General features: G+C 39.6%; 1 protein-coding gene across 14 annotated transcripts in view; it reads left to right on the top strand.

Moving 5' to 3' along the window:
- RBMS1 (RNA binding motif single stranded interacting protein 1) overlaps window positions 1-26,306 on the top strand; it is a 205,043-nt gene that overhangs the window by 138,273 nt on the left and 40,464 nt on the right. For all 14 annotated transcript variants that reach the window (XR_006285077.1, XM_037912625.2, XM_043525847.1 and 11 more), the window contains exons 3-4: window positions 4,579-4,637; window positions 7,222-7,313. Coding sequence is in view for 13 of the 14 variants with exons in the window: in XM_037912625.2 (XP_037768553.1) it covers window positions 4,579-4,637; window positions 7,222-7,313 (151 nt within the window). In the remaining variant the exon portion in view is untranslated. The remainder of the gene's footprint in view (window positions 1-4,578; window positions 4,638-7,221; window positions 7,314-26,306) is intronic.

Here is a 26,306-nt window from a genome sequence, read left to right as displayed (position 1 = left end):
GATTTGCCCCAAAACAAAAAAGTTGCATACACTGTTGTGCTATGCATGTTCACTTGGGGAGGTACTTAAATGTAGTCTTTCCTTCCCCTTTTTAAACAGAAAGGGATCTGGCAACATGCAGAGTGTGTATAATTTGCATAGAGACCACATAAGGTACACCGTAAGGCCTTGTCTACATGGCAAAGCTTTTTGTTTTGTTCTTTGGACTAATTTTTATTTTTTTTTCCAGATAAACTGTCTTGCGTCCACACACAAGTTACTTTTGGGAATTATCTGGCATTATCTTATTTTGCATAATTTAACTTCCAAAGTGACTCTAGACTGGAATGAGGGTGGGTTTTATTTGTTTTTTGAGTAGGGTACATGTGGACGTGTGCAACAACTGTAGCATTTCGGATTTAACTATTCTGCTTCTGGCAGTCCTCCCACTGTTCTCCCACACTACATGGTTTCTTGCCTGGATTGGCTTGTCTGTTTATTTCTGTGCCCTGTACTGTGTCAGGGTCATTTTTACTGTATGTCACCTCCCCAATTAAATGCTAGCGCTCAGCCAAGAGCTCCCCTTTGCGATTCCAAGTCCTGGCGAGTTCACACACGTGGAGCCACATACCATTTATAGCAGCCATGCCCTGGGCGTCTGCATGATCCTGTATGGAGATCCTGGACTTCCTTGCCCTCTAGACAGAGGCGCATATCCAGGTCCATCTGAACTGCTGTCACTGGATCTACTAATGTCTGTCAGAGCAAATAAAAGAGAAGGGGTATTCCCAGGATATGGAACAGTGCTGCCACAAAGTGAAGGTGCTCTGCCAGGGCTACAGTGACACAAGGGACAGCAACAGGACCTCCAGTAAGTCTCCAGCTACCTGCCCATTCTGTGAGGAACTGACCCGGATTTTGACAAGAGAAGCCACCATCAAACCCTGGGATAGGCTTCTGGGCAATCTGGGGAGGAGGGCCACAGAAGGCACCCAAGCAACCTTCAAAGGCACCGACCAGGAGGAGACTCCTGAACAGCCAAGATCTCTTCAGGATGCCAAATTCCGAGCCAGACACCCAGGTGCCAGAGATGCCCTCCAGAACCCAGGCTGAGAGGCAGCCTGAAATTACTGCGTAGGGGAGACTGCTAGTAAGTATTATGTGCTGAATTACAATACAACAGCAAAGGGGGATATAAAAATTTTGCTTCATGTAGTGGCTGGCAGCTGCCATTTTGAACAGAGCCTCTCACCACATGCTTGGCTACCCTGGTCTCCCTCTCTTACCCTCCCTTTTGACCCCTCCTCCCTCCCCACCCCACCCCCAAAAAACCCAGCCCTGCTCAAAGTGGCATCTTTAGCAGAGACTTTAAGCTCTAAAGCATTAGTTCTGTGAAGTATCCTATCCCAAAACCATTGGCCACAACATGCCACCCACCCCGTGCCATGTAATTCTTCCTTCCTTCTGGTTGACTGCCATGCTCCTGCTCAAGATGATGGCCCCTCAAGGGTTAAAAATGAAGCACCTTGCAGTGCTGGCATGTTTAGAGTAACAGCACATACAGAAACAGAAAAAGCAACAGAAAAAGTACTTGGGCTGACAACTTAATCACTGCCCTCGGCTTTTAGCTGGCTTTACATTCTGTGAAGTAAACTGCTAAAACTAGGCTACTGACCCATTTCAGAATTCATAGAAATTATACAGCATTCATGACTATTTTTAATGAGACTCTCAGAATTAACCCTGTATGTCCAAACCAATTACTGTAGAAGTCTATTTTGTAGTGCACTTTGTACTGATATGTAGGAGTACAAAAGAGAATTTAAAGCAAAGACGATGCTCTATTTTTACATGGATGTTGCAAGGCACTTGCAGCTTTCTCAGGGCAGCCAAGGGAGGTGGTGTATCCCTTCCACTTCTCCACAAGCTGGAAGCAAATGGTGGCATTGCATATCTTCCCAGTTTGCTTATTACCTCGATGAACAAGACTCTTCTCTGCCTCTTTGGGACATGCCTCAAGAAAACATCCTCCAGCGTAAGGACAGCCTGCAGAGATGCAAATGCGGTTACTAACCTACCCCTTCTTCACCCACCCACAGCTCACCACCAGCCTGCATTGGTACAGGAGCCCTATAAAAAGGGGAAATGAGGTAGGAAAACCACTTACCATCTCCCCAGTCTGGGAAGAAAAGATGACAGTAGGATTCCAAATGTGGGGGGACAAATAATTTTTTATCACTATTGGCATGGAGACCACTATTGGGCCAACAGCAGTAGTTTTTACTACTGTTTGTAGTGTTTGTCTGGTCCTGTAGCACCTGAAGTGCCCCAGCCCTTGTGGTCAGGAGGCTTATTAGTTATGAACACCTGAAAAACCTTACAAGTGAAGCGAAAGAAGACAAGGCAGGAGATGTTTGCTGACTTTCTCAGTGCATCTTGGCAGAGGGCCCAGAGGCTTCAAGGGAGTACCAAGATACAGAAAGGGACATGCAGGAAAGGCTGCTGGCAATGATTCAACAGCAAGCAGCAAGCAAGTCTTCTAGAGCATATTGTGATTCTGGTTGTGAACAATGTCCCCCCACCTAACTATGTCCTGTGCCTTGTGGGGAACACAGGATACTGGCAGCTAACTTTCAGCCCTCCAGATTACAGGGGGATCCCATTCTTAGTCACCAAATCCGATCCTTTCCCATACCACTCCACCCCCAGAAGAAGGAGAACGATTTGGAGAACCTCCTTCCCCACCAACACACCTGTGTGAGCTCATCAGTCAAGATATGGAAGCACTTCAATACTTTTATGCATGCTCCGCCACGGTTCCACTGGTTTGAAGTTTGTACTATTACATTGAATCAGTAAGTTTTTATTGTGGAAAAATTAGGCTGAGAAGTTTCATTGGAATTCCACCAATACATCAATTCCTAATAAAATGTTAAATGATAAAAGATGAAAACACCACATCACCTGTGTGTGAACACGTTTTACAAAGTGATCACTCTGTATCTAACCTCTCAGTGACTCAGCAAGACCACCCACGCTCGGCGTCCAGCTCCCCAGACATCGCCTTTCTTCATGGGGACCCACATCTCTCTCCCTATCCATTGACGAGCTGCCTATACTGCACTCTCTCCTGCATTCCATAATATGTTGGTTTATGCATATTTGTGATGTGTTTTAGCATTTTCCAACCTGCGCAATTCAGTTAGCATTTTCAGTTCTTGTACATTGAAAGCACAGTATCCTGTTAGGTATTAATGTAATACAGTATACTATTTTTCTGTGTAAAGAACTAGCTGTGTTCCATATTCCTCCTCCTCATGTACTGCCTGTGTTTGGAGTAAATGTAGTTTGAAAGCAAATAGAGGAAGTTGTGGTCTAGTGGGAGTCAAGAGACCCACGTTCTGTTCCTAATTCTGCCATTAACTCTCTCAGTGACCTCTGGTCCTGAGTTTGTGAAACTGCTGAATGCCAGCAGCAAAGTTGGGCTGAGTACTTAGTACTAGAGCTGAACTGGGAAACAGAATATCCATACTAGGAAAAATTTCAATTTGGGGGGAAATATTTACATCCCATATCTGGGCTGTCATCCGCCTGCCCTTCCACTACCACTAGAAATTCTTCACGGAACTGAAATGTCATAGTATTTTGTTTCAGAAGCACAGAACATCGCCACAACGGGACAATTTGATGTTTCCGAAACAAAATAAACCGCCTTGGATGCCTGGCTGCCCGCCTGACAGGCTGCAGTGGAAACAAAATGCCTGGGAAGCCTAGGCTGGCTGCCAAGGAGTGGGAAAGCCATGGAACTGTAAATGATTTTCAGATGGAAAATCAAAAAATTTTGGTGGAAAATTTTGATTCTCCGGAAAGTGAGTTTTCCAGTGGAAAATTCCTGACCAGTTCTACTCAGCACTTTGTAGGATTGAGGCTTTCATTTCTTTTTGGGCTTGTCAGTGCTAGGAAAAAGGGGGTGTTATTTTTAGTTTTAAAGTGTCAGCAAATATGTTTTAGAATCCTAGTGAAGTCAGGGCAGCTTCTAGTTTTGACACATAGTTACTGGTCCATGTATTATCTGAGGGAGTCCAGAGTTCATCAGCTAACACTTGTGAAAACCACTTCTTATCCTGTCTAGGATTTTAACATGTGTTAGCTATCACATGTTTTTGTTTGTTTAAAATCATACACATACTTTTCCCAAGTTTGGGTAAGCACTATGTGTTACACATAAGGTAACGTAGGAATAATAATGTATGCCCAGCTTTTTAAAGTGGTTTCAGACTTGTAGATGAAAATAAGATCTAAGCATTATTTAAATTAAACATTTTCAAAAGTAAGAATAAGCTCCATCTTTAACATAATACATTTGTCGTCTTTATATAGTTATGGAAAATTAGAGAGGAAACCTTACTATATAAATCTAATCAAAGATTAAAGTTTGAAGTTTCTTCTTCTTTATATGATTTTTTTCTGTTTCTATCAATATTTTTTTATATTTTGTTAAATTATAAATTAAAACTGAACAGAATTACATGATCTTGGACTCTGTTGTAACAGGATGTCACAAGTATAATATTTATTTCCTTTTTAAACAATTTTTAGATATGGGAAAATTGTATCCACAAAGGCTATTTTGGATAAGACAACAAACAAATGCAAAGGTATGTTTGTCTTTAAATTATATTTGCCTACTTTTTTTCAAATGATTTTGAAATATTCTTAAAATTGGGGTGTGTGTGTGTGTGTGTAAGAAATACATTCTTATTCTACACCAAAGTTTAGTCTTGCCCAATGTCTGTATAGTTGTCCCCAGTACAATTGGCAAATAGTCCATGCCCAAGCTGTGTGCCAAAACTTCAGATGACTCCAGTTAAGTTAACAAGCACAGCACTGGCTGGCATTTAGCCCCTGCTTTAAAAAGGAGAATGGAGTTAGAAAACAGCTTTTTTCCCCCCTTGCCTGGGGAGATTAGAGTGCCTTACAAAAGACCATTAGACTGTATTAAGTATCTGGAAACATTACACATTGTGCAAATTGGCTCTATTAATTAGAACAGAGTAGTTTTAAGCAGTACTTAATTATATGTTCCAATACCCTAATTGTGTTTTTGTTCTATGCCTGTTTGAATATATTGGTGGGAGAGAAAGGGTTTGTTTTCATGAACATAATTATAGCTGGAAAAAATAATAAAACTTCTATCAAATACACTGGAAACGTTAATTTAGTGCAATGTCCTTCAAAATTTCATATAATTATTATGAGAGCATACCCCAATAACACAAGTGGTGGATGTAGCAACAGACACTGATGTATCAGGTTTCAGACATTCTTTCTGACAATAATTAGGATAATTTCTAAGCAAAGGGAAGAATGGAGTCGGCTGACTTAGCAATGTTAACTACTGACCCCATGAATGAGTACAAAGCTGACAAGCAGGGGGCAGGAAAGGAAAGCTCATCATTAATAGAGTTCCAGCTTTTTGTGGGGAACTTGGAGGCAATGGTGCAGAATGGGTTCTAAATACAGGATCAATCAATCAAAGGGACACTGAATTCAAAATCTGTACTTATCTAAAAACTTCTTACCTCCAAGTTTTGCATATACACCTGCTCTTATTATAATTGGGGAAAAAATAGAGAAAACTATTTTTCTACACTTCCAGTGTATTAATGCATTTGACAGTACTTAGTTTGTCACACACCCACACCAATCCTGAAAGGACTTATGGAAATCAACTGATTAGTACTTTTTATGGCTCCAATCCTACAAAGACTTTTGCATGAAATTACTTACAATATTTAAGTGACCAGAGTTAAAGCTGATGGGTGTCCTTTTAATGGCAATATTCCTTCAGAGAAGTTATGTTTTGGCACATAGTTTTCTCTATACAGAGTCCATAAGGTACATTTAATTGTATTGTAAGCCTTATATGTTTAGTATTTGAAGCTAAATTTCCATTCTAACACCCAACTCTTTCCAAAAGTGATGTGGGATTTTTAATGATTACAAGCAGCCAGTGGATTAGTTTTATATCTCATCTAAAATGTGGCATTTCCAGCAGCACAGTGCCCTGTAATGACCTGCTTCGTGATTTGCTTCAGTACTAAGAGTGAATAGTGCCACTTTTTGAAACACCAGGGCCATTTTCTGCTGCAATAGGATTTTATTTATTGTTATCAAAGTAGACTTCAGTCAAAGATTGCTCTTGTTTTTACAGGGCTGTTTATTTTGAGTGGGATTTTCAAAACACCAAGGGGATTAAGTCACCTAACTCCTAGTGATTTTCAGTGAGACCTGAAGACAGTGGCTAGTTTCATTAGGTAATGGCACCTAACACCTAGATACCTTTGAAAATCCTAGCCTGTAAGGTTACTTCCTGATAAAAGGCTACATTTGTTTGCCATCCAATTTCACTGGAGTCTATTGGTAGATTCCCTCTTAATAACCTCCTTGTAACATATAAACAATTCTTGAACTTCCCAAAATTATCAGGGGCAATATTTAAAATTAAAAATTACTGTTATTTATTTAGTTTATTGTACTTAAAAAAAATCTGGTGTTGTCTATAGCATCTCTGTGTGTTGCTGCAGTATAAAGCATTTTAGAAACAGTTGATGAAATCTTGGCCCCAATGAGGTCAATGCAAAGCTCCCATTGACTTCACTGGCAGCCAAGATTTCGTGCATCATATAATTAAACTAACCATTGTCTCTCGTGTACACATGATGGAATAACTACAGATTACCAATTTATCAGAAACTTGAGTTTGATAGCACACCATGGTTTAGGTGATTGGTAATAGGGTACAGAGGCTTTCCCTTCTAGGTCACTTGTTAAAATCTGGGTGAGGATTTTAGTGACCAAAAGTTAACATGAGATTGCTATTCAGTTGCCTATACGATCTCAGGTTAGTTCATAGTGGACTAAAAACCAGATCACACAAAGCATTATAATAATTGTTGGAAGCTTTGGCATAAGCCACAAATGAATGGGCATGAAAACTGACTTGTCTTCTTATTGCAAGAAGTAGTTCTTCCAACTCATGGTTGAAGGACATTGATGGGACAGTGCTGGGCAGCTTACCCGCCTGCTACTCTGTTCTGTGACTAGATGAAGATCTTCAGCTTCCAAGGCTGTCAAATTGTCCCTTCCACCAGCACAAATTTTGCATTTAAAAAAAGCTTTTTAACTGTTTGATTATAAAATGGTTGTTTGCTTCTCAGTAAAAATTGTTTTAAATTTCAGGTTACGGTTTTGTAGATTTCGACAGCCCAGCAGCTGCTCAGAAGGCTGTTTCTGCTCTGAAGGCTAGCGGAGTCCAAGCACAGATGGCAAAGGTAAGTTTAAAAGCACTCTGCAAATTCTTGCAGTGTAACCTGAAGGTGAACAAACTTGTGCTTTTTCAGATCATTGGCAACACACATTCTAAAGCTGAAGGCCCCCTATTGAGGATGCGGTGTCTCCAATCCTCACCATACTTTAGAGTTTAAAAGTGGGGATAGTTAGCTGGAACGCAGCCTCTGAAAGATGTAAGGAAAGGTGTGCTCTACGCCCCCCTTGCTGAGCTGAATGGGATTTTTGCCACTGATTGCAGTAGGAGAAAGAGTAGGCCCTAAAATAACAACGATAAGACTTCACAGATTAAAGTCAACATCTCAAATTGTAGCTGGAAACAAATTAGTAGTTGATGTAGTTTGTAGAACACAGGTATTATGTGCTCTGTATGTGGAGCACCACTGAGTAAGCGATTTGCCATATTCTTTACTAGCTGAAACTTTCAAGTGGTCGTTATGGGGATCTTCAGATAGAGCACATTGGAGAAATCCACTCTGTATAACTGTAGCTAAATCCACAGCTAACATGAAAGATTACAGATTTCCTCACTGCATTTTCCACTTTATGCATCCGATGAAGTGAGCTGTAGCTCACGAAAGCTTATGCTCAAATAAATTGGTTAGTCTCTAAGGTGCCACAAGTCCTCCTTTTCTTTTTGCAAATTTCTGGTTGATACAGAAGGAGAAAAATAGCAGTTCTAGTTACCAAAGAATCCAGGAGTAGACACGGTTCCTAATGTAGCTACAGATGGTAAACCTCAGTAATGATAGGGAAGCACACTCTAAACTGGGGGGGATGAATTTTCAACAGCACATAATGGAATTGTTTCTGTAGAGTTTGTAGTATATTTTATGTTAAGTGAATTAAAACTTAAATCTGGGATTTTCAGAAGCCTGTAGGAGTTAGGTGCACATAGATCATTGAAAGTCCCAAAATATTTGTCAAGGTATTCTTGCATTAGGGTGTCTGCTCAAGGTAACTGGAAAAATTCCAGCCGAACAGTGTTTCGTCAGTTTTGCAGATTTATAAAACTCAAAACGTTCCTTGAAGACAGACTGGTTTCACCAAAATTCTGATAGGAGTTGGACTCAGGCACGTTTTGAAACCTCGGGCACGTTTTGAAACCTGGATTCCTGCTAGACCACCTGGCTCTTCAGTAGCCTGCCTGGTGGGCTTTTTGGGAACCCAGAGGCTTACATGGTTTGTGGCTCAGCAACATCCCACCAAGTGGACGCACAGGGGCTAGGGTCTGTGGCCCTCCCACCAGCTAGGGTGACCAGATGTCTTGGTTTTATAGGGACAGTCCCAATTTTGGGGGCTTTTTCTTATATAGGCACCTATTGCCCCCCACCTCCTCTCCCAATTTTTTATGCTTGCTATCTGGTCACCTTACCACCAGCTGAGAGCCATGGACCCCAGAGCTTCCAGAGTGTGCTGTCCCAGAGCAGTCTGACCATCAGACTGCCTCAGGGCCAGGGATCCATTCCCTTTTTTGGAGAATTTCAAAATTTTTGGTTCTCGTCCCAAAATATCAAAATCTTCCATGATGCTGAATTATCTTTCTCTGAACAGCTCTAACATCTGCCTTTCATGGTACCTGCCTGTGCATCAGATTTTCAGTTAACAATTACTCTTGGAAGTTTTTGGTTTTTTAATAGAAGGTGAGTTCTGTAAATCCAGAAAGGCATAAATTTAGGGAAGTATGAATAATAATAATGAATAATCATTTTGTTAAATGCCCTGTTTCCAGTTGAATGCCATAAAGACCAATGCAAATTTATAAATAAAGACAATATTAGTGCATATTTTGTGTATATAAATAGTTTTTAGTAGTTCTTAAAACTAATAATTCTGAGGTGGAATTCTAGCTAGAGAAAATATTCAAATTATTAAATAATATGAGTTTTTAAAAATGTTACAGTATACAAAAGATCTAGAAAGCCTTAGGAGCTATCCATGGGGTTCTGTGTACAGATTTTTTTTTTTTTTTCAGTTGAGATAACTGTTCTTCTCAGCAGAGAAGCTGTGGAAAAAATAAGCTAACAACACGAGGTGTCTGGACAAGTTCCAGGTCAACAAAATAGAAACCATATGTTTAATTCTTAATGCATATTTCACTACAGACAGGCACACATGAACGTACATACACAGAGGAAGATGTGAAATTTCTTTGTGTGAGCATGTGTGTGTTTTCATTGGTGGTCATGTAATGTTTTAAATATTTTTTTAAGATATGGGATGTTAAAAGAATGATGAATGTTTTGTCTAAATAAATAATATAATAATGCCTTCAGAGCAAGACCAACATTCTAGTTTGAGACAATCATTTTGAATTATGTATATAATGGGTCTACCCTAACTGGTAACAAACAGGAGCAGGTTTTGAATAGCAATGAAATATGTTAATATCGCTTTATGTGAGCACTAATGTTAAAACTGAGACCTGAATATGTAAACATTTTGTTGAATTTCTGAACCACTCAAGTACACATAGGCCAGATTTTTCAAACGTGAGTGCCTAAAATAAGTGGTCTGCATCCATACAAGTTTGTTTTGGACTGTAACTTGGTGTGCCAGCTTTTGATATGAGAGTAATTTTTGTTTCTTTTCAAAATGTGAACCAAGACCAAGATTTTCCAAGGTGACCAGTGACTCTAAGTGCCTCAATATTGATCATCTAATCTGTAACACCTTAAGGAGGCCTGCTTTTTCAGAAAGTGCTGGCACCAGCTCTATGAAAATCAGGCCTATTTAAGATGTCTCATCTTGGATGCCTAAAAATTGAGGCATTCAGAGTCACTAGTCATTTTAAAATAATTTTGGCCAAGATTTGCAAAATCAATCTTTTTATATACAGGGAACTATATAAAATAGTATGTATATTTTTACCCATTTTGCATGCTGTCTTATGCGCTAAATTTTGTTACAATTAAATGGTGTGATCCAATTTGCTCACAGTGTAGTTTACAGCCTTGTCATTTGAAAAGGTTGGGGTGTACCTTTTCCATAACAACCGGTTGCTGATGGTCTGCCTCAGAGACTGATGCAACTAGTTTCAAGTGAGCTTGGGGAACAATACTGGTCAACTGGTTGACTGACCTGTCATTGATATGATAAGACCGTATTTGCCCAATGATCAATAATGTGGCTCCTAAACAGCCTCATCTTGCTCATGGTCAGTATGGTATTGTAAGGCCCTGCAGCAGATAAAGCAAAATATAGCAGATATAGCAAAAGCAATAGCTGGTGGAAGTCTTGTTCTGAGTCTGACTGTGGCAGCGCTTTTGCAATCTCATGCTATAGCTGTGCAGGATGTGAATTAAAAATGATTTGCTTCCACTACAGCATCTGCAAGTCCCAGTTGGTAGAACTGCTTCAAGTTGTGAACAGTATAATTAAGCCAAGTTGTTTATTCCCAGTGATTATGTTAAATATTTGACTTGATGCACTATCAAGCTACTTTGTGGATAAGATCATTCCAAATCTGACTGAGCTTTGTGCTTTGGAAGTGGATCTGGTGGCAGGGGAACATAATCTTATCTACTTGTGTTTCAGCGATTGTTGTTCACTGAGGTGATTTGGGGGCCTGAGGCATAGGCTTCAAGCCACATCCTGCGAATTAGAGCCACATACCCCCTGGCTGCTGAAGACTAGTATGGATATGGGTCATTGTAGATAATTGGCAATATCTTCCTTAGGGATGTTTAAAATGCCAGCGTCTGTTTAAGAAGCAATTTCTTGCACAAGAAACTGTCTCTTGGTTTGGACATTTTCAATTTTACCCCTCTTTCTAAACTTAGGGAACATTATTAGGAAGTTTGTGGTGAGGCAGCTTCAGCAGTTTCTGGTTATGATGGCTCTCGGTGATGGCAATCAGGTGTCCATCTTGATTCTTCCAAAGCTGTCAGAAGCCTTTCATACTGTTTACCATGAGATGTTGTTGACTCACCTGTGGATTCAAGCAGCTTCATTCCTTTTTATTCTGGAAGATTCCCAAGGATGGTATTGAGCTATTGTTCATTTGTCCCAAGTGTTTTTTCATGTAGGATCCCATCGTGTTACCCCTCTTTTTCAGTGTGTATATGGGGCTGTTGTGATGTAAGATGTGAGGTGAATTAGGAGGTGGTGGCCTCCAGCTGGTTTCTGGGTGCAACTTGAGGTGTTGGCTTTGTGTAATGTTCTAAATGGTTTGGCCCTGAATAGCTGAGAGATGCCCTCATTGATCAGCTGTGGCACTCAAACTCACACCCTCCAATTTTTCTGTGAGGGGCATTCTCACCTTCCTCACTTGGTCTGACAGAAACAGAGTCTGACCTTCAGGGCATAATGCAAGGTCTGGATCTCAGCACAGGCTCTTGAGGCAGGAAGACAAGATGTGTACTAGGCATTAATACTAATAGTGCAGATGGTATCGTTAGTCTTGATGAATTAATTGACGATCCAAAAGGGAGGGTCCAATTTCTAATTATTTTATGTTCTTTTTGAAAAACAGGTAATTGCTTAATTGTACATGCACTTGGAGTATCTAGACAAGTACTTCAACATATAAAATAAAAATGAAAATCTCTCATTTACTATTTCAGATGTAGTGATTGTGCTCTCCTGTGGCTCCCTAAATCAGATTAATAGAATAGACTTTAATAGCTTTGAAGAACCTACTATTTTGTATTCTTTGAAAGCTCTGCATAGCATCTTCATAGTAAGGATTGTCCTTTTGTCAAAGATGCACTTAGGAATGTCTCCATGCTCATGAATTGACAATGAATTGTGTCTAAGACTTGTTCAGCAATGTTCCATTACTGTGGATTGACAAGGAATAAAGATCCCTTTCAAGCATGCCTCTTGTCTTGTTTGAAAGGTGTAATGTTCAGGGATCTATGGAGGTAAGCCAGGTTTTGGCATACATAGACTCTTCTCAGAGCATTAAAATGTTGTTGAAAAAGGCCTTTTGTAGAAGCAATGTTTAAAATGCCATCTTGAAATTAACAAATTGTACTTTAAAGGCCAGTGGGAAAAGGTTTAGAGGTTTTAAGGACTAGGATTAAACTACTTATTATTCCCTGAAATCATATGATTGAATCCCGGTAGAGTGGATTTAGCCCTCCATAATTCTGAAAGATACATAAACTGGGGTAAAACCGAAGGATTGCTTGCTTAAATCTTGTGATACTGTATATGATGTTAACTGCAATAAAATATAACTGTGCAAAAATGTGTGTTAGGGCATTCTTAGATGATAAATAATGGAGTTTACTGTGTGATAGCGTGGTATTTTGTATACTACTTGTTGAAGTGGATAGTAAACAATTAGGGCCAATCCTGCTCCTGTTGAATTGAATAAGAGAGAATGGGACCCTTAAAGAACAGAGATAACCTTCCATTTTTCAGGCTCAGTAACTAATGACCGTTTTTCTAATTCAGAGTTTTCTACTTATTTCATACGGCATTTTGGTTTCTCCCTTGTTGGGCTGACCTAAGTTGCTAGTATAACAATATGACATATTTTATTTGGTTCAGGTTTCCTAGGTAATATGGTGAAAGGTGTATGGTTTGTTTTTAATAACTATTCTGTATGTTGAGTCTTTATTGGATAATATTTGAAATTTTTCTTACTCATAAAGAGCTTTTAATATATTCAGTAAGCATTTCACAGGATGGATTGAGAGGGTTTATGTAACTTACACCAATAGCAGAGATGGGTGTTCCATGTGTTAATGTTTACATTTGATTTTTGTGGAGGAAGGCACCACTGCTAATCCATTTAGAGATTTGCCTAATCCCACTCAACTGCTGTTGGCTTTATATTGTCCCCATAGCAGCACCTTCCTAGGAACCAGGACTTGGAGTTTCATATTGTCATATTTTCCTCCCTTTTAAATCCTCCCTTACTTTCTGACTCTGTAACAACTGGGGAATGCCTCTGCCTTTCAGGACATAGCATCAGATCTCCAGCTAAAACAATTCCAGCCATCCCAACATCCTCCAGGGATGACCAGAAAACAGGGCCCCTATAGAACACTGTTTCCCACCCAGATTGTCGAGAAGGGATGCAAAGCACATTTTCCACCCCATCCCTTCCCTGATTCTCCCTCTATCCTTGAGAGCATCATCTGTCTGTTGTGCCAAGTTCTGCTGCCTCAGAAAGCAAAAAACCAAATATCTCCCACATGACAATGTAATGAGCTAATATTAGGCCACTGTCTCATCCCAGAATGGTCTGTGTGCAAACATCGGCCAGTAATGTTTATATTCTTTTACTAACAATTAAGAAGACAGAGCCATGAAGCGCTCACCACATGCTGGCAGCCCAGCCAGAAGTATTGCACAACCATTTTTTAAAGCACTAACTCACTTTTAGTTGACGTTTTATTTTTTAAGTGTATTTGGGAGATATGCATTGTCACCATTACATAAAATCTGACTTGCACATCATTGTCCCTGCTTGTATCTAAAAAAGACCTTGTGTGCCACCTGTAATCATCTCTGTAAGAGAAGTTAACGGTTAACCATTTTTTATCTCTGTTCAGTGTTGTAAGGCAGACACCCTCTTAGGTCACTGCCAAAGAACATGGTTTTGAGTGAACAGCTATGGCAAATGGCTAACTCTTATGACTTTTGAGAATGTACTGGGTTTTTGTACTGGTCTTCACTGTGCCAGCCTGCTGGAGAATTAAGTCAGTTTACATTCCTGCAGAGAAAGGGAAGTAAATAATTGTGGGTTACCATGGTAACTAGGGCACTAAATCTGACTAGTTAGGGTAGTAAAAATATGGTGAGCAATGTTTTATTTTGCAAGTGGACTCTGCTATATAAAGACTCCTGAATGTCTAAAGCAGGTTATATGCAAACAGGGGCAAGTTCGAGCAAACTTTTCTCTCAGCCATTTATGGACATTGAACACTTGTATAAAAATATTTTATCTACCCATTTTGCGGTCATTTCTATACACAGTACTATAAAAACCCATATTACAATGATGATGGATTAGTTTAGGAAAATTAAGCAGTTTTCCTTAACTTTCCCACTAGCAAACTCTAATTAGCTATATAGAAAACACAGGGAACTTGTAGGGAATATTACTTTACAAGAAAGTTGATTAAAATTGTTTATACAGTAGATTAACGGAGGACCAACCTTTGCCCACCTGAGGACTGAATGACCATCATTTCAGGAGTCCAGGGGCTAAATTCGAATTTGCACAAAGTGGAACAGTTGTCTGCAATTCAGAGCTGCAGTCCACAGAAATTACACATCTCAGCCTGTGGTGCTGCATCTTGTTCCCATGCTAAGACCTCTTGGTGGGCTGAAGGTCTGTGTTGTAGATGAGGATGACAATGGGCCATGTTACAGAATTCCTTAGGCTCCGCTGCATGTTCCCCTGCAGTAGATTTAACAAGAAAGCAAGGGTGCCAAGGAAGGCAAGAAGCATATGATTAAATAGATGGTCTAATTGCAAACTTGACTGCAGTGTTGTACTGTAGCTAAAAACTACCATTTAAACCAGTCTTGTTCTAGTCATTTATACTATAGCTGTGCTTTGTGAAAACAAATTAAGATATTTAGGTAGCTAATTAAAAATATACCCTGTTTGTTTAGAATGCTAGATAGCAAGTGAAAATTAAGCTAATGCTGTTTCAACTCTCTTACTTAGTCATTGGACAAACTGTCTTAAAGCTGGAGCTACAACTGATATTTAAATTAGATATGGGCCAGTTGTAAACTTGAAGAGTTTCTGTAAAAAGGCAGACAAGCATTTAATCCCTGCTGTATCAGCCAGAGGATCTTCCATGCTGCGAGCACTGCCATGTCACATGTTTCTGAATAGCTATCTGTTAGCTGTGACCCTATCCAGAGCAAGAGAAAACAGATGTCTTATCATTTTGCCAAGTTTCTTTCTTGTGTTTTAGGATCTGTTCCACACGCACAGGGAGGCTTTTGTTAATTTCTTTCAGATGAAGGCTGAGCATTTTACACCATGTAGGACCCCTCATCACCACTTTTCTACATAAATTAACATTAGTGGCTGTTTGTTCCTGTCCCTTTTACAACAAATGTTGAACCTAACTTTCAGCTTATTAAGGTAGGCATTTAACCCTTCAGTGCCTTGAGGAATATGGCATGCATTAATCTAAAGGAGCACTCTTTTTATGTTTGTCTCATCATGTCCAATCAGGACAAACTTGGAACTGTGTGGTGAGAAAAGAATAAGGGAAACTTTGCTGATTCCTATTGCTAAAAGTAAACCTTCCTATTTTTTTTTCAGTAGAGCCATCATTTATTATGACCCTCAAACCCCCAACATTAGGCCATTTCCTGAAGGGGGCTAAGCGCCCACTGAAGTCAGTGGGAGTGGAGGGTGCTTAGCATATGATTACATTGTGCCAGTTATCAGGTAAAACACGCTACATAAATTACTAGGGCTGTCAAGCAGTTAAAAAAATTAATCGTGCGATTAATCGCACTGTTAAACAATAATGGAATACCATTTATTTAAATATTTTTTCTACGTGTTTTCTACATTTTCAAATATATTGATTTCAATTACAACACAGAATACAAAGTGTACAGTGCTCACTTTATATTTATTTTTGATTACAAGTATTTGCACTGTAAAAAAACAGAAGTAGTATTTTTCAGTTCACCTAATACAAGTACTGTAATGCAATCTCTTCATCATGAAAGTTGAAATTACAAATGTAGAATTATGTACAAAAGAACCTGCATTCAAAAATAAAACAATGTAAAATTTTAGAGCCTGCAAGTCCACTCAGTCCTACTTCTTGGTCAGCCAATCGCTCAGACACACAAGTTTGTTTATATTTGCAGGAGATAATACTGCCCACTTCTTGTTTACAGTGTCACCTGACAGTGAGAACAGGTGTTCTCATGGCGCTGTTGTAGCCGGAATTGCAAGATATTTACATACCGGATGCGCTAAAGATTCGTATGTCCCTTCATGCTTCAACCACCACTCCAGGGGTCATGCATCCATGCTGATGACAGGTTCTGCTCGATAAGAATCCAGACCAGTGCGGATCGACGCATGTTAATTTTCATTATCTGAGTCAGATGCCACCAGCAGAAGGCTGATTTTCTTTTTTGGTGGTTCGGGTTCTGTAGTTTCCGCATTGGAGTGTTTAAGAGTTCTGAAAGCATACTCCACACCTCATCCCTCTCCAATTTTGGAAGGCATTTCAGATTCTTAAACCTTGGTTCGAGTGCTGTAGCTATCTTTAGAAATCTCACATTGGTATCTTTGCGTTTTGTGAAATCTGCAGTGAAAGTGTTCTTAAAATGAACAACATGTGCTGGGTCATCATCCAAGACTGCTATAAAATGAAATATATGGCAGAATGTAGGTAAAACAGAGCAGGGGACATACAGTTCTCCCCCAAAGAGTTCAGTCACAAATTTAATTAACCCATTTTTTTTTTAACGAGCATCATCATCATGGAAGCACGTCCTCTGGAATGATGGCCGAAGCATGAAGGGGCATACAAATGTTTAGCATATCTGGAACGTAAATACCTTGCAATGCTGGCTACAAAAGTGCCATGCAAATGCCTGTTCTCACTTTCTGGTGACAGTGTAAATAAGAAGAAGGCAGCATTATCTCCCGTAAATGTAAACAAACTTATTTGTCTTAACGATTGGCAGAACAAGAGGTAGGACTGAGTGGACTTGTAGGCTCTGAAGTTTTACATTGTTTTGTTTCTAAGTGCAGTTATGTAACAAAAAAAATAGACATTTGTAAGTTGCACTTTCACGACAAAGAGATTGCACTACAGTACTTGTATGAGGTGAATTAAAAAAAAAATTTCTTTTGTTTATCATTTTTACAGTGCAAATATTTGTAATCAAAAATAATATACACTTTGATTTCAATTACAACACAAAATACAATATATATGAAAATGTAGAAAAACAGCCAACATTTCAGTTGGTATTCTATTGTTTAACAGTGCAATTAAAACTGTGATTAAATTGAGATTAATTTTTTTTAATCATGATTACTTTTTTTGAGTTAATTGCATGAGTTAACTTGATTGATCGACAGCCCTATAAATTACTGAATCAAAATTTATGAAATCTGGCTGGCTCAGTGGCTTAGAATTTAGTGCTGTGTGTACTGTCAGATGAGAAACACGTGTGAATGTCATGATTGATTCCCTTGGTGCCTGATCCAAAGCCCAGTGAAGTCAGTGAGAGTCTTTCCATTGATTTCAGTGAACTTTCGGATCAGGCCTTAGAGCTATGCAAACCCTGCTTGGTTCATCAGGTGTTCATGAAAGATTTACATATGAATAAACTCAGTTTTTTCACAGTCAAATCTCATTGCTAATCCATAGGCAAGTTGTGAGTGTGTGGGTTTGTGCTTGCTTGCTTGCATGTGTTTGCCACAGTTTACTGATTTGCCAGACATGGAAGTGAGGGTAGACCTCAACTGTGATGAAATAACATAACTCTGAACTCAGAGAAACCAATTTTCCCTTGTAAAATTGGTCTATAATTTTGTTGTGAAACAAAGTACAATGACACAGTTCTCAGTAAGGAGGGGAATTACAGAAGTTAATAATGTACTAAGCCATTGCCTGCCAGAGTCAGAGGGGCAAGTTAACAAGTTTGTTTGGTTTTTTTCTCCTGTCTTCCTGAATTTTAGATTGTTTAACCAAGTTTGGTACCAAAATATTACATAAAAGCAAACATCTGGTTTGTATGGTACTGTTCTATGTAGGACAAAGAAGGATTGGGAGCCCTGGTTATGGTTGTAGTTTGAAAGTGAGTGTGGAAATCCAGTGTCCTAGGGAGAAGGATATAATTTGCTTTACGTAAACATTCAAAACTTATCCTGATGGATTTTTTTAAGGGTTTATTAGGTTTGTGAGGGTGACAGAAGCTGCATGATTACATCTGGGGTTCTGGTGCACATTTTGCAATATAATTTTTCCACTGTCAAGTTATTCTGAAATCCCAGATAGGATTCCTTTCATTGTTTTTTGTTTAGTTCATTTGCTTTTTGCATAAAACATCTTAGTCTAAGATGCAGGAAATTTTACGTAGTATTCCCAACTTTTCACAGGAAGATCCCCAACCCACCCTTTCTGTCCTATGTCTGCGCACGCTTTCTCTCTTGCACTCTCTTTTCTTAAATTTATGTATTTATTTATTTACCCTCCCTACCATCAGTCTTTCCAACTTAGCGACTTTGTCACTAGATTTAGTGACTTTTTGGTTTCCCTAGCGAGAAAATAAGTGTTAGAGTGACCAGTGACAAATCTAGCGACTTTCACTGCCAAATACAGAGACATTCAGAGAAAGAAGTCACCATTATGTAGTCACAAAATCATTCACAAGCAGCTCAATAGTGTTAAAAAAATCCATTCCATGCTCTCTGTACTACATTCTGTTGTGCACCAAGTCAATGTCATTATGTCTCAATTGAGCATGTCCTCGAAAGGAATCACATTCCAGGACTTCTTGGGCTGAAATCACTGTAATCTGCAAGAAGTTTTGTGGAGGCTAATTAAATACTTTGCTAAAGCCAGGCGCGCTGTGGAGAGAGCAGCACATTAGCCAGGGCTTGTTTTTACCCAAATGTGTTCTTTCTCGCTGCTCCATAGTAGGTAGCACCCCCTGTGATGCAGGGAAAGATGGCTAATGAAATGGGCTGGGAGGTGGAGGCAGGTTAGCCAGCAAGGAGAGCCACACGGATGGAAGGTGGGGTAGAATTAGACAGGACCATGTGCCCTAATGAGGCGGGGGGCACCATGCCTCCCAGAATGAAGCTCTAACTACAGGATCAAAGGTGGAGCTAGCTGATTTCAGTTCCCCTTTCCTCCTTCCCCTGGGTTGGCCTGGAGTTAGCTGCCCAGCTGTTTTCAGAAATGAAACCCTGGAAACGGGGGGAAGGGGTCCGGCTAGCAGACTTCTGTTTTTAAATCTATTTTCTTGGCTCCCTACAGCGTCGAGTTCAGGTCAGGCAAATGCCCTCTTCCCCGTCGTTCTGGGCTCTCCCTTTCACTAACCTGTTGTCTTAAATCCAGGCTGGCAAGAAAGGCAAGGTTCAGCTGAAATTAACCAACCCCAGCCAACCTGGGCTGCAGTGTGCAGAGCGCCTTTCCCAATGAGCAGAGGGTGCCTCCTGGTGATGACAGCGTACTGTTGTAGTTGCTTCTGGCGTGCAACAGAATGTAGTAAGAAGAGCATGGAATGGATCTTATTAAAACTGTTGAGCTGCTTGTGAATGATTTTATGACTCTACTCCTGTGTGTGTGTATACATATATATATATATATATATATATATATATATATATATATTATATTCTTCTCTGTTGAATTCTCTGGAAATTTTGTTCGGTGACATTTTTGACTCCTTTTGAGTGCTTAAACAACTACATCTAGCGACTTGTAAGGGTTTGTCTGGTGACTTCCTGCTATGTGGAGCTGGCAACGCTACTACCAATTTCATACTTTTATTTGCCTAGTTGTGGTGATAGAGAGAGCACTCAGAGTCCCGTCTTCTCGCTGTGCCATCCACTCTGACACTGTGGTCGGGATGTCCTGTTAAGAGTTTCAGGAACGGAGTTAACTGAGCTTTGAAGGCAGCCCTTCTGGCTCATGCGGGTGGCTATAGTTCTCTCTCTTTTACACACACACACACACACACACACACACAATTTTTATCGAAGTCATCTCCAATTGCCCATTTAGGCCTTCAGACTTCAGAGAACTCCAATCCAATGTGCTCATTTGGAATACAGATTATAACACCTGAAGAAGACAGAGCAAATTTTGGGGGGCTGGGATACCTAGTATTAACAGTACGCATTTGTATGTATGTGCAAAAAAAATAGAAGAAAAATAAACAAAGACTCGTTACATATTTGGTGTTTTCCGTAGATAAATGGGTTATTGTCTTGGAGCACAGAACTTTTCCTTAATGCAGCCCTCCCAACAGGCTAAATTTACCACTGAAATAAGGGAGTACAATTCCATTGCAATTAAAGATGCAATGCACTCAGTAAGGTCAGCAATGAATTTGTCCTTATGGAAATGTCTTATATAATTTAATAGAAAATGATAACCTTTTCATTGTTTTTTGTACCATCCTATAGAATTTAATAGGATGCGTATTTTACTGCTCTACAGGGTGATTCAGAAAAGTCTCAATTAAATCCCATAGGTTTTAAGACCCTAAGGATAGTCCAGTGTATTTCAGTCCAGTGTATTTCATCAAAGCTTCATGCTGTTTACTGTAAATGTCATGTTGCTGTAATGTTCTAATACCTATTATAAATAAGAAGACTTCGCTTTGTTTTACATGGCACACCCCCTCATTTGTAAAGTGAGATGATTTGATGCTGATAATATGTAGCTTGGCTTACAAACTTGGCCAAAATTCACGCCCATGTATCTTTAGAGAATTTTGCTTATTTTTAAAACAACCAATTTTTGGATGCAAAATAAACAATTTGAGTACAGAAATTTTTAAAGCAAAAGAGCTCTTACATTTCCTTCAAGAAATGTCACCTGTTTTAGAGGGAATAATTTCTAAAAATATCTTTGCGTTTTCAACTTGAAAGGATTTACATGTAGAGCTGATGATATTCATGCTAACCCTGAAAATGTATTAAATAATCGAGACTCTTCCTCTTACAAAATATTGATGTGCTTTTGTAGAACACTTGTGCTCTTCTAGAGTGAAATTCACTTTGAAGAGGAGGATGGGCAGAAGGGTTAAGGCTCTGTGTTGAAGCTGTGTGAGGAGAGCCATCTGGGGCATAGTGAATGTGGAAAGGGCTTAGTTCTCCCTACTTGGCAGGGATGATTGTGATCTACCAGCCTTAATGCACCTTACATACAGCACAAAGGAGCAGTAGTAGCAATTCCAACCCCTGGATTGGAGTAGCAGCTCCAGAAAGGGGTACCCTCCCATTCACTTACATAAAGCCTAATTATTCTGATTTTTATGTGAATTTCCTCCTTTATTCCTTGTTTCTGGATATAGCATGTTTTCTTTTGCATATAAATATGTAACTTGTAATATTTATTTTTCAATCTTCCCAAATGTTGGCAAGCTTTTGTCATGAGAAAGTCTTAAATTTTGATGTTATCCTGTTTGTTATACAGTAGTAATGTTAGTAAAGTAGGTGAAAACACTCTAAGGAGCTAATTTCAGACTTGTACGGTATACATTTTAAAGTGATAAGTTTTAGGACACTTGAGTGCAAACATATTTTACATCCAGTACTAAAATGTGAAAAATCCAAATGAAGTATTCTTGCAAAGAACAGCCTGAGTTTCAGAAAATTCAAATATGACTATGAATGAAACGTTGTGTTGCCCAAGGCAGAAACTTCAATTAAATCCTTTACTAATAGCGTTCATTAAAGAAGAAACTGTAAACCCACATCTCACCCAGCTCAATGTATAAAAATATAATTTTCTAATAGAATCTAAATAACAAGCTAATTCAAAAATCATTAAAGCTATCCTCATCTCAAATTTGTAGCAGAGAAATCTGAACTTTATGTCAAAAATATTGCTATCGTAATGTAGGCTTTTTCCCTCGTGATTTGAACAGTGCACGGTAATGAATATTAATGTGAGCTCTAGACTCTCAGTGGATTCATTTTCTTGTCTTCTTTTTCTGCTGACTCGTCTAATGCAAAGGAGAAATGAGATGATCTAAGATAACTGATTCACAGGCCCTCACTGTATACTATATGGGTTCAGTATTATTTTCAGTAAGTGCCTGAAGCCATCAGATTGCTGCATGACTTGCCTCGTACTAGGTAAATCATTTTTTCAATACAAAATAATAATAATAAACCCATCATATTTGTCACTCACTGACCATTGAAATGCAGTGAAGGAGACATCATTAAGACAACACAAATTTTGCCTTGAGCCCAGAAAATTATCAGTTGTGATGCGGCGATATGATTTGATTGAGAATTAAAATCATATAGACGAGAGTGAACAGACAAGGGAAGAGTCTCTGAGATTTCTCTTTGGAGGATTCTTTGAACTTGAGCGTTATTCAACCCCATTAGAGGAGATTTGAAAACAAAGTGCTCATTTTTTGGAAAATTAGAGTCAAGGTGAATAAATGAACAATGAAGATCTTTTTTTATATATGTGTGTGTGTCTATATATAAAGTAATATTCCTTGTTTCTGAACATAGCATGTTTTCTTGGAATACAAATATATAACTTGTAATATTTATTTTTCAATCTTTTTATATCTATACACACACACACACACGATCGCACACATGTGTATAATATATTTAGATGCACACACTTTAAAAATTTGAAAGGTTTTTGAAGCACCACAGGTCCTGACCAAATTTTTTTCCTTGGAAGCACCCCACTTCTTCCTCTTCCCCCACCCCCCTCCCACCCCAAGAGCTACTATCTGTGACCTTGATCCATGACAGATGTTTATCATGAGAGACAAGGAGGGTGAGGTAGTATTTTTTATTGGACCAACTTCTGTTGGTGTTAATGAGCTCCTGGAAGGCACTCAGATATTATGATGATACAGATGATATAAGAACCTATATCGGTCTTATCTACACAGGAAAATTTCTTACAAGTTACACTGGTATAGTTATACTGGTATAGTTGTACTTTGTTTGTACTCCTTCCCCAGTGAGATAAGCTAAACCAAAAAATGCCCTCTTAGCAAAACACACTTGCCCATGTAGACGAGGGAAAAGAATAGAATAGTTCCAGCACAGGGGTTCACTAAGATGGACCCTTGTATCCACTTAGAGTCTCATTGACTTAATTAGAAATTCACATGAGCATAAGGATCTGCCCTTGTACATCTTTTCACAGGTAAAGGATTAATGTTATCTTGGTACGTGGCCAGTATTAGTAGCATCAGAGGGCAGCAGGGGCACAACATAGCTTGAGACCCCCCAGAAAACACTTCTTACTAGCCTTTTCCAAACAGCGAATACTCTCAGCTGAGACTGGTAGAACCTCTCTGCTCCATCTCAAATGTTCCCCACCCAACTTTCACCTAGGGCTAGACTGGAGGGTGAAAGCCTCCTGCTCAAAAGAATATCATCTGGCTCATAAAATTCTACCTCAGTTGTTGTTTTCCCAGAATGGTTTGTGTACAGAGTATGTGTGTAAAAACAAATGGAACTGTATGTTGATTCATATGTTCATTTGGTCTGTCTTGTACACTACATAATTTTTGTGTAAATACAAATATTTAATATAGTGCAACAATTTAATCTTAAAGAGATCTGTAAAGCAAAGCTCATGATCCCAGTATTTTTGGCTTTCTTTGCAACCTCCTCTTGAGCCATGTTCCCTAGACCCTCAGTTAGAAGTGACTTTTCTGAATTCTGAAGCTGTGAAGAGGATGGATACTTGTATAGGGGAACAGGGTATGAATGTCATCAAAGTGTGCAGAAAGACACAGGGAGCATGGCTGATACGTACTGTGTGGAGGGAAGATCGGGGTTCAGATTTGTTCTGTTTACAGGCAAAGCTGGGAGCACCCTTTTTATAATAGAAGTGTTGGGCAACGTTAAAACTTTTTTTTCAATTGCTTATAACTTCGCCAAACTTCAACCATTTGGGGTGAAATTTTCAATTCCAATTTCTGCTTCCGGCTGAATATTTTTGGGAAATTTCTTCCAAATGGCTCTATCATTTCTGAGAACAAGGCTAGGGAAAAATACATTATGTTGCCTATTTTAAAAATTCTGTCAACCTTTTACTTGAAAAGCTTTAGCATCCCTATGCTTTGGAGCAGGGATTTGGCAGCAATTTTGTCAAGATCGTGCCATTTATTGTCCCCATGACTCTGTGCACAAATTTGGCCAAGTTATAAGTCATTGAAAAATCACACTTCAGTTCACATATGCTCAGAAAAAGGTTCTTAAATTCTAGTAGCTAAATTCCCTGAAGATTCAGTCTGCACTGAGCATGCACCCACTCAGGGCTACAGTGATCTATAATGCTAAGTACTCTGAAAAATGAGGTTTTAGGAATCTCAAATTGGGACCCCCAAATTATTGCATATTTTGACCTTAATCTCTGTGCCTTAATTTCTTATTTGAAAAATGGGGATAATAATACCCCTTCATCACAGGAATGTTTTGAAAAGAAATTCATTAATATTTGAATAAATTATATGAAGGGGATGAGCACAATAGACAGACTCATGAGGAAATTAATAATTCCAACATCAGAGTGGAGTTTGAATAGTGGGCAGTAAGTAAGGTGTAGGGCCACACATTGAACAAGGTGGATAAAACAAAATATTGAATAACTGTTTTTTAAGTGAGCACCATCCATTCTGCTCACTCAGGGAGGCAGGGAAAATAGTATATTATCATGTAAAGAAAGACTGTATCTTAATTTAAAGGCACAAGAAGGTTGAAATAAGGTTGCCCAGTCAGCCTTAATTCTGGCCTTTCCTAACTTTTTGGTGCCTGACTTTGCGACCTTATTAATGCTCTTTTAACACAGAGGAGGGGTTGTGTGTAATTCTATATAGGTTCTTATATCATCCTCATTATCGTAGTTTCTGAGCACCTTCCAGTAGTACATGTGACAAAGTTCCTCCTCTACCTTGATGCGTCTTGCGCTTATTGGCGGATTTGCTCACCTTGGAGCTTCACAGCAGCCCTCAGTTCGGCCGTTTTCATGAACCCACAGTCCAGGTCAATTCCTGTGTCTGACCAGGAGTTGGGAGGTTTGGGGGGAACCCGGGCCCGCCCTCCACTCCGTGTTCTAGCCCAGGGCCCTGTGGAATGCAGCTGTCTAGAGTGCCTCCTGGAACAGCTGTGCAACAGCTACAACTCCCTGGGCTACTTCCCCATGGCCTCCTCCCAATACCTTCTTTATCCTCACCATAGGACCTTCCTCCTGGTGTCTGATGATGCTTGTACTCCTCAGTCCTCCAAAAGTATGCGTTCTCACTCTCAGCTCCTAGCGCCTCTTGCTCCCAGCTCCTTACACGCGCACCACAAACTGAAGTGAGCTCCTTTTTAAACCAGGTGCCCTGATTATCCTGCCTTAATTGATTCTAGCAGCTTCTTGAGTGGCTGCAGGTGTTCTAATCAGCCTGTCTGTCTTAATTGTTTCCAGAAGGTTCCTGAGTTTTCTGGAACCTTCCCTATTACCTTACCCAGGGAAAAGGGACCTACTTAACCTGGGGCTAATATATCTGCCTTCTATTACTGTCCTGTAGCCATCTGGCCCGACCCTGTCACATACATTAAGTGAAGTAGCTAACATCTTGTCACGTGGCATTCATTTTCTCTCTCATCCTGGCCAAGTCTATGCTAGCACTGCTGCAGTGGTATAGGAATACTGGTATACTACACTGGCAAAGAGTTCCTAGTGTAGACTCAGCTACATTGACAAAGTTGTGCTTTCTACTGGTATAATAAAACCATCCCCACACACGCATAACAAGTAATACTTAAAAGCACAGTTTTGCAGATATAGCTGTGTCTACACTAGGGACTTCTGATGCGATCCCTGACCGATACAGCTGTGCTGCCTCTTCACACCCTGGACTGACATAGCTTTGCTGGCACCAGTCTGTAGTGTAGACCTAGACCAGACCTCATATCCAGGGGGAGAACTGTGTGTATTGTGCAGAGGGTTCTTTTGGTAGGGTTTTGGGTTTCTTTCCTGTTTTTGTTTTTTATTTTTTAAATGTACATGCTGCTGTGAGTTTATGTTGGGGAAGGAAGGGTGAAGAAACGTGCTTTGCACATGGAGCAGAAGATAGTGAGGTTTGTAATAGTCCTTAGTTCCTTTGGGAATTGTTCCTGACTCCTAGACCAGCCCCAGAAGATTCTGTTTCCTGCACAGATGAGCTTTTCCGTATGGTAAAAAGCTTCCCTAAGGGTTGTTACATTCATGCTCACGTATGTTTCGTTGCTGTATTTCAGATGGGAGATGACAAAGGCATGCTTTGCAGAGGCGTTATCCTGTAGTTAGACTGTGAGG

This window comes from Chelonia mydas, chromosome 11, assembly GCF_015237465.2.
Source record: "Chelonia mydas isolate rCheMyd1 chromosome 11, rCheMyd1.pri.v2, whole genome shotgun sequence".
NCBI lineage: Eukaryota > Metazoa > Chordata > Testudines > Cheloniidae > Chelonia > Chelonia mydas.
The sequence above is the reverse complement of the archived record's forward strand: the minus strand, read 5'-3'. Positions and strand labels throughout refer to the sequence as shown.